The sequence below is a fragment of the Lissotriton helveticus genome, chromosome 8 (assembly GCF_964261635.1).
Source record: "Lissotriton helveticus chromosome 8, aLisHel1.1, whole genome shotgun sequence".
NCBI classification, from domain to species: domain Eukaryota; kingdom Metazoa; phylum Chordata; class Amphibia; order Caudata; family Salamandridae; genus Lissotriton; species Lissotriton helveticus.
This window is the reverse complement of record NC_136069.1, coordinates 429,109,118-429,118,784: the sequence shown is the minus strand read 5'-3', so window position 1 is coordinate 429,118,784 and position 9,667 is coordinate 429,109,118. Positions and strand designations below refer to the sequence as shown.

The following is a 9,667-nucleotide window of genomic DNA, read 5'->3' as shown; positions in this document are numbered from 1 at the left end:
CAGGTGAGTGCAGTGCAGGTGAGTGCAGTGCAGTGCAGGTGAGTGCAGTGCAGGTGAGTGCAGTGCAGGTGAGTGCAGTGCAGTGCAGGTGAGTGCAGTGCAGGTGAGTGCAGTGCAGTGCAGTTGAGTGCAGTGCAGGTGAGTGCAGTGCAGGTGAGTGCAGTGCAGTGGAGTGCAGTGCAGTGCAGGTGAGTGCAGTGCAGTGCAGGTGAGTGCAGTGCAGTGCAGGTGAGTGCAGTGCAGTGGAGTGCAGTGCAGGTGAGTGCAGTGCAGTGCAGGTGAGTGCAGTGCAGGTGAGTGCAGTGCAGGTGAGTGCAGTGCGTGCAGTGCAGGTGAGTGCAGGTGAGTGCAGTGCAGTGCAGGTGAGTGCAGTGCAGGTTTGCAGTGCAGGTGAGTGCAGTGCAGTGCAGGTGAGTGCAGTGCAGTGTAGGTGAGTGCAGTGGAGTGCAGTGCAGGTGAGTGCAGGTGAGTGCAGTGCAGTGCAGGTGAGTGCAGGTGAGTGCAGTGCAGTGCAGGTGAGTGCAGTGCAGTGCAGGTGAGTGCAGTGCAGGTGAGTGCAGTGCAGGTGAGTGCAGTGCAGTGCAGGTGAGTGCAGTGCAGGTGAGTGCAGTGCAGTGCAGGTGAGTGCAGTGCAGGTGAGTGCAGTGCAGGTGAGTGCAGTGCAGGTGAGTGCAGTGCAGTGCAGTGCAGGTGAGTGCAGTGCAGGCGAGTGCAGTGCAGGTGAGTGCAGTGCGTGCAGTGTAGATGAGTGCAGTGCAGGTGAGTGCAGTGGAGTGCAGGTGAGTGCAGTGCAGTGCAGGTGAGTGCAGTGCAGTGGCATGCAGGTGAGTGCAGTGCAGTGGCGTGCAGGTGAGTGCAGTGCAGGTGAGTGCAGTGCAGGTGAGTGCAGTGCAGGTGAGTGCAGTGCAGTGCAGGTGAGTGCAGTGCAGGTGAGTGCAGTGCAGGTGAGTGCAGTGCAGGTGAGTGCAGTGCAGTGCATGTGAATGCAGTGCAGTGCAGGTGAGTGCAGGTGAGTGCAGTGCAGTGCAGGTGAGTGCAGTGCAGGTGAGTGCAGTGTAGGTGAGTGCAGGTGAGTGCAGTGCAGTGTAGATGAGTGCAGTGCAGGTGAGTGCAGTGCAGGTGATTGCAGTGCAGGTGAGTGCAGTGCAGTGCAGGTGAGTGCAGGTGAGTGCAGTGCAGTGCAGGTGAGTGCAGTGCAGGTGAGTGCAGGTGAGTGCAGTGCAGGTGAGTGCAGTGCAGGTGAGTGCAGTGCAGTGCAGGTGAGTGCAGTGCAGGTGAGTGCAGTGCAGGTGAGTGCAGTTGAGTGCAGTGCAGTGCAGGTGAGTGCAGTGCAGTGCAGGTGAGTGCAGTGCAGGTGAGTGCAGTGCAGTGCATGTGAGTGCAGTTGAGTGCAGAGTGGTGTGTATTGACAATGTAAATGACAATGCCATTTATTTATGATTTAAAGAAAAAAAAAGAAATATCATGAGCAATGCCAATAGCTCTACCTTTAATGATGCCGAGACCATTGCATTGTAAATGCTTGTTTGTGTAGCTCTAGTTCACTTTTTCCATTTTTACTGCCTCCAATGACATTTCATTAAGTGACGAATGGTTTACTCTGTGAGATCCAGAATAAGTAAACTTTTTGTTTCTTCTTCTTGTTTCCAGGTTACCGCATGAGATTAGGATCCAGCACAGACAAGAAGGATTCTGGTCGCCTTCATGTAGACTTTGCCCAGGCCAGAGATGATTTTTATGAATGGGAATGTAAACAGAGAATGTTTGCCAGGGAGGAACGGCACAGACGTAAACTGGAAGTGGATTGGATGCGACCTCCCTCTCCTCCAGTGGTAATGCATTATTCTGACCACGAGGCCAACGTGCTTGCTGAAAAATTAAAAGGTATGGATCATTTTTTTTGTTCACTATATCCACCACTACTGCATCATGTTTGTAGGTGCTGAAGACTTATCTCTTGACATTTTTCATAGCAGAGTTGGGAGGCAGACACTTATTAACCACTTCTAAAGAGGGATTAAGCAACTATAAATCACTTATTTGATCAACAATTTACACAGTAATTTAGCCCCATAATATTCAAAAGACTATGTTGCAGGTCATCAGGGACTTGAGGGATACTTCTAATGCGTTACCGAAAGAAGCCTCCTCATTACATTAGTGTTTAACAATTAAATGTTTTTTTATTGGAAAAGTGGAAACAAATACAAAAGCGCTTGAACTTAGTACTTAGTACTTTCCCTTCCACATAATGATAGTTATCTGGATGCTTTTGTAATCAAATTTCAGTGATTTTATGAGAATAGTGAAATCTTCTTCTCTTTTGACCCCCTGTCCACCAAATGTTTCAAATTCTTTAGCTTCTACAATTAGCCAGCCCATGTGTGCCTTTTAAAAACATTCCTTAAGTAAATGCTCTGTTCCCTACAGGTTTAAAAATGTTGCCATAATTCCTCTGCTTAGGAAGCCAGGACTGGATCCAACATCTTTCAACAATTTTGCCCCATCTACCTTCTACCTTTTGGGTTAAAGGATTTGCAAAGTGTGGATAAGCTTCTCTGCGACCATCTGGCTACTCATAATGGGCTGAATATGATTCAGGCAGGTTTCTGTCTTGCCGACAATATGGAAACCTTTCTGGTCTTTACTCTGGACAATCTCGGAGTGGACCTGGATGCTGGTCACATTAGTGAACTGATCCTGTTGAATGTGTCTGCTGCTTTTACTTTGATGAACTATTCCAACATTTTAGACCATACTGGGGCAGCTGGCATTGGGGGCCCTGTAATGAAGTGGCTTCATGCATTTTTATCTCACATCATTATGCCACTGTTTACATCGCAGAGAGTGAAAGTCCAACGTGGAGTACCTAGGGGGGCTCTACCCTTTCGCTCCACCTTTGCAATGTATGCATGGGATTGTTAGCCTAAGCACTTGAGGCTATAGGTGTCAGGGCGAAATTTTATGCCAAAGGCACCAGATTTTACTGCATCTCGGTAACTATGATGCCTCTTTTTCTCATGCTAAGCTTCAGCAGCATATGTGTTACATATGGACCTGGAGGGTTAGCTGTACGTTTAAATGAAATGGCAAGAAGACCGAAGTACTCATTTTTAATGGTTTCTTAAATCTATCACAGGGTTCCTATTTCACAAGCAAACTGGCAGCATCTTTTTTTTTTTGCAGAGTTTTATATAGCGCAAACTAGACCCGAACCGAATCAGGTATCAGAGCGCTTTACATAGCACCAGTTACGTTACATGAGGACACACTTTCATTTTAGGCACGGGGAGATTATGGGGCCGATTATGATAGAGGATTTTCTGCCTCCTCCGGGCCGGCGGAAGCCACCGCCGGCCCGGAGGAGGCGGAAAATCCTCTGCGGAGTCACCAAAGACCCACTGCCGCATTACGATGGCTGGTGGGTCTTGGATTCTGTCCGCTGCTTTTCCGCCGCGGTCGGATTACAACCGCGGCGGAAAAGCTCTCCTTTGGCTGGCAGTGTCTATCAGACACCGCCAGTTAAATTAGGAAGCATTAGCAAGCATGCTTTTCCGCGGCGGTTTTTCCGCCGTGGAAAAGCATGTGTACTTTTGCTTTTGGGGGCCCGTTGCGGGCCCCCAGGGCGTAGGCGGGTGGGGGGTGCACATGGGGGGTACCTATGGTACCCCCCAGCATTTACATGCACAAAGCGGCAGGAACCGCGCGGTGCCTGCCGCTTTGTGCATGTAAATGTTACACATGCACTTTTAACATTGCGGCGGGTGCTGCTTGAAGCAGCACCCGCCGCAATGTTAAATATCCAGGATGTGACCGCCAGGGTGGTGGTCACATCCTGATTTGCATGGAGGGACCTCCGCAGTCCATGCGGACGGTCCCTCCACCTCTGGGATGGCGGACGGACGCAAGTCCGTCCGCCATCCTAATCGGCCCCAAGTGATTTGCCCAGAATCACAGGAGGTTTTTTGGCGTCGTTACCGAGACTCGAACCCAGATCCCCAGGTCAGAGGTCGAGCGCCTTAGCCGTTAGGCCAACCCCTCTCCCCGCATCGCCTATGAATGCAGTCTCTGTCAAAAGTCTGTGATAGTTTTGGCAATGGTTTCTACTTGTACATATGATCTAGAGACAGAGTCATGTTAGCCTTGAGCATGCAATCACACAGTCCTTTTCTCGATCACTGCCCATCTATACTCATTATCTGTCATTAAGAATGTGTTAATATATGAAAGGTGTTTATGGATCACAGTGGTACACCTCACCTTACAGGGGATGCAATAAGACGAGTTTCTTGTGGGGTATCTGCATGTCTTCTCGTCACTCAGGTGGGTCAGGAGCCACTGGAATTTGAGAGGACTCCTGTAATCTTTCATGTTTGACACAATTTAATTATATCATATCCTTCTAAATACTTGGTCATTTGCAACGTAGCACATATACTATCTTAATGTATGTAGCAATAATCTAAATTCATCCTCTTTTCCCCCACTGGGATACCATAAAATGATGATTGTACCACTCATCTTATTCTTATTCTCTATGCTACCCTTTAAAATTCCCAATTATTATTTTAATCAAACCAATTCCTTTTGTGCTAAATTTCTTTGGAACAACAAACCTGCTCGTATTGCTTTATCTAAATTAATCAAACCAAAAAAAGAAGGGTGTGTACCATTTCCTAATTTAAAATTATATCATACTGCTTTTCTAATTAGACAAATTTACGCATTGAACATACAATATCATGATAAACCGATACCTGGTTGGATTCATTTTGAACGCTCTTTATTACACAAATTCTCCTTCTATGATACTTGTTTTATGTCCAATTGCACTTTTATTTCCAAACAGCCAATTTTAACATACTCCCAACACCTGATACACACTCTTTTCACAGATGCCTCTAATTTTCACCAAGCTTTTCTTGCCTCCTCCATCTGGTATAATAAATGTATCAAGTTTATATATATATATATAATAGAGCAGTTCAGACACCCATGTTTATACACAAAATCAATGCGTTGTCATCGCCTCTTTGTTGGTCATGTCTTTCCTCCACTGGCTCATTACTTCATTTGTCATATTATTGTCCCAATGTTCTCAAATTCTGGAAATCCATATGGACTAAATGTTCTAAGATATTTATTTTTTGTATTCTGTTATCAATTCATAATGTTTTTCTGGGATCAATGTCTGTTGATTTTCATAACTCCTGTTGAAGTTAAACATTTTGACCTCTTTATTGCTCTTGCATTTAAATGTATTCCTACTTGCTGGAAAGATCATTCTAAAATATGTATGCTATCATGGAGGAATTTTATTTCTAATGAACATAGAATCTCTACTATCTCATCTTCATCACTGTCTCAAAAAATCAATTCTGATTTACTATGATTACCTTTTACTACTTTCCTATTTGCACATTCATCTCTACACTAATAACCATTTGACTATCCCCCTTCCCTCCTCTTTTCTATTTCTTTCTCTCCTCCTCTCTTCTACCTCTTTCATTTCTTTCTCCCTTTCTTGTATGCTTAAAATATATAAATATTAATTAACGAATAGGTACCCTAATCTTTTCTCTTTTATTCCTTTACATAAGGTTGTATCTTATCCTTTATATTTTTAACATGTTATTTCTATTTCCTTATGTATTATGTACTGTTGGTACTTTGTCTCCTATTTAATAAAAAGAAAAAATCATGTGCGTATTTTATAAATTCGGGGGGGCTTTGGGACACCAGAGGCCCTAAGCTGCTCAGTAACTCCTGGTACAAGTGTTGCTGCTAGAGGTGCTTTCAGACATTGATGGCCAGTCTATCAAGCCCTGAGTGCTGCCCCATGGGCTACTGCCTCCTTGCAGAATACTTGGTTGCCCAGCTGGCTATTCGAGTCCTGAGTGGAGCTCTGAAGGCAGTGGTCTTTCTATCCCTGAACAGATATACACAGATCTGATCAGTGACCTTCTCATGCCCTGGTACTGAAGAAAGTGCATTAGTACTGGAATTAGTACAAAATAATCTGAGGATTTGTTTTGAGGCTAACTAATTCTTGCACTTAGGCATTGTAGTGCCGCTAGATTGACATGTATTGCAAACTTCAAATCACTAGTGTATTCATTCCAGGGGCTGTGAACAGGCCTAGTTTAGTTTACAATAATGGTAATATTTCTTTGTGTAATTGCTATCCTTTTAAGGGGTCAGGAAGTATTCTTCATGGAATGAATATTTCAATTGTAATGTTTGGGAATATTCTTTTAAAGGGGCAGCAAGGCCTCTTCTAAAAAAGGAAAATATGCTTTTGTGACTAAGTAATTGCATCTGCTCTTCAGTGAAACATCAGAGTACAGAAAATGAGAGGACCCCGTGGCACACCATTCTTTAGACTTATTAAACAGCATCATTTCATAAAGTGCCTTTATTTTATTTATTGATTTTATTTGGGGGATTATTAATTGCACACATCAACAAAGAGGGCAATGGGGTGCTGTATACAGAAACAGATGCGTAGGTAATGTATAGAGAGAGGTGTAGGGACCTTAATTGTTAAATGTTCGGTTAACCAAATAAGCCTAAAAAAGTTACATTGCTCCTTTCTACTCTTTTACTGATTTTCCATGCTGCAGAGTTTTGCCTATAGAGCAGCAAAGCTCAGATAGTTTTAGATGTGGGTAGAAAATACTGTTTAAAAGGAAGGGCAGGCAATATAAGGTTCTCAATGGGAAAGTTCTGAATGCTTGAGTCTGACTTGCTTTATTGTCACATTTCACCAATGCTTCATACATTTTTTTTAGAAAACAATAATGCCAAGGCCCGCCTCATAAGGCCTCTGAGGCTTGCACTACCCATTGTTGCCCTTGACAGCAATGCCAATGACAGTACAAACACAGCTCCTAACCTTACACAGCTCCTAACCATCACAATCCTACTAGTGTGATAATTCAGACTATTCCAGGCCACCAAAGCTATCAAAATGGCTTGGGTGTCATTTTAATGTATGTTGAATTAATAAACAACTGATGTTGATCTCATCTCTAAATTAGACAAACAGTGCTACCATGTGGCCCTCTGTTATAAGTGCTTGTGTTGACAATTAAGTGCCGGTGGCAAGCACCAGAAAAGACAGGCTTGAATTAACCACTGTATATATCTCTCTTTGCCACCTTACTACCACCCTTAAGCCTACAAAGCACACATCCTTGCAGGTGAAAGTGGACTCCTCTGATGTCATAAATGAAAACCAGATGATGCTCTTGTACTGATGCATTTAGCTTTTACTAGTAAAGATGGAAGGATTGTTTTTTGAGTTAAGCCTTTGGTTGTATTAAAACGCTTGTTTTTTTTGGTGGGTGTATTTCTTCAAATTGTCGCCAATACTAGAACGAAGAAATAGCCATGTAACTTCAAGGTAGTCTTTATTATACACCCACCAGACAGTGCAAGACCACAGGCGGACGCTCCAGCTGACACTCTCAAGTCAGAGCCGTCCGTTCTCAAGCTGACATAGTAACATTCTTCAAAAAAGAACATTCAACTAAAAGGGAAGTTACAACAGATTGTCACAAACCTGCTGAGATCAGAGCTGGAATATGTGCTCTAGACAGCTCTGTCTTTGCAGGGATGGAGGAATTCAAGTGTAGCCTATATCATTGGGTGCCTGTGGCAAGACTGAAGCTGAAGACTGGCATAGGCTATACAGGAACTGCATACTATACAAGGCTAGAGCAAACTGGGATCTGAGGACTGAACAGGAAATAAGTATTACCTGGTGGAGGCACAGAGACTAGAGAAACTACATATATAGCACATGATTGTTGCAGAGACAGAGGAACGTCAGAAAAGAGCATTTACGTGTGTTCACTGAAATTTTGAAGGCACAGGACGCAATAATGCAAACTGCCAAGATCTCTTCAAGTTAGAGGAATGAATAGATTTCAAAGACCAGAATGCATCAAAACTGTAATGTGACCACGAATAATTTAGTGGAAATTAGAGTGTTTGGCCATTTCATAGTAAATAGAGCTGAAGGCTAGAGTCAACAGAGCGTTACTAAAGCATGGCAGGTCCTAATCTCGCTACTGAGATATGTGTACGGTTTGCATGATCAGTTCCAAGCTATTTTTAACTTAGCCTTTATTCCTTCCAATGTTGATAATGTGAGTACCAAATCTGATTGCATACATCAATCATAAATGTTTAGCAGGTTGGAAGAGATACGATAACAGCTTGATGTTCCTTCAGACACCACCCCTGATCTTCAAATCCTCTATATGGGCGTAACGGTAAATAAAGTTAGTAATAGAGTATGCATTCCTGCATCTTATTACTAGATGTCTCTCCACTGCGAGCACAATTTCCTGCAGCAGAAATAACTAGGGGGCATATTATCAAGGGGGTTTATCTCCGCTTTTTTGGCTTTAAAAGCCAAGAAAGCGGAGATAAAATTATCTCCCTATTACCTAGCTGTCGCTAACACCAGTTAGCAACAGCTAATAGGAGATAGCGACCATCTTGGGCCCCACTTTGCATGTCAGTGATATTTATCACTAATGACATGCAAAGTGGGCGTGCCAAGATGTTAGCGACTGGAAACAGTCGCTAACATCGCTATCTCCTATTACCAACTTTTGGAGATATTCGCGCTAAGCGCGAATATCTCCAAAAGCTAACACCTGCCCTGAGCAGTTCTTAGCCATGTTATCCAATGGGAGGTGGATAACATGGCTAAGAGCATTAGCTCGGTAATGCATGAATATCGCTGACTTTTCAGCGATATTCATGCATTGCGGCCGTTTTTTATCGCATTTGCGATAAACCTTGGTAATACCAAGGTTTATCTGCGGTAAAAATCGCCGCAGCTCAGCGGTAAAATTTTGTCTCTAACCAAGCAATAGCGATAATTATCGCTATTGCTTGGTAATATGCCCCTAGGTTCTACCAGGGTTGGCCCGGCTTTTCAAAGCTATGCGAAAAGGCGCACAAAGCTGTCAGCTAACTAAGGTGGGTAGAGCCATTCAAAGACAGGCTGAATATTTAGTGAACAGTACTTCGATTCTGTGGCTTAAAATTTTGCTTTACCCACTGTAAGTCCCAGCTTCCAAAATACTTTTGGATAAAACACTATTCAGAATTATACAATGCCATCTGTTGCTACCATTCTTGCACTATCCCCTAACTAAATATTTCATTGTTCTTTTTTGATGTAAGAAGATCGCTGTGCAAATCTATGGCAATACAGAGCCTATCATAGTGCACATTTTAGTCACCTGTGGTAAACAGAGGAATACAACCTAATAATGGCTGCAACAGGAACCAAAATGGAGTTAAGCCTAGTTCTGGTCTCGTTTAGCCCAGCACAGTAAAATGCATTTCTGCTAGGTACAGTATTTTCTTTTTGTGCGGAAATGTTAAAAATGTTAATTAAGAACACATTTGTATTAAATTAAAATAATCTTTGACAGCAGATACAGCTCCAGGCTTGCCCCGCTGGATGATTTTTAGCTCTACACCAAGACTAAGTTTGAAGGAACAAATGTTGACCAAGCAAAGACACGAAAAGTATCTGCTCAATGCGAGGTCTTCAGCAACTGCGAAATTAAATTCTCCAGTATTAGGGGTGTCTTTCATAGATTCACATGCTTGAATATTCCCCGTCGTCGAAGTGGGAGTC

At 43.4% G+C, this 9,667-nt stretch overlaps 1 protein-coding gene across 6 annotated transcripts in view; it reads left to right on the top strand.

Annotated features, from left to right (window-relative positions):
* Positions 1–9,667, top strand: part of ENOX1 (ecto-NOX disulfide-thiol exchanger 1) — a 2,394,477-nt gene that overhangs the window by 1,925,888 nt on the left and 458,922 nt on the right. For all 6 annotated transcript variants that reach the window (XM_078657297.1, XM_078657294.1, XM_078657296.1 and 3 more), the window contains one exon: positions 1,651–1,884. In XM_078657297.1, the coding sequence (XP_078513423.1) occupies positions 1,651–1,884 (234 nt within the window). The remainder of the gene's footprint in view (positions 1–1,650; positions 1,885–9,667) is intronic.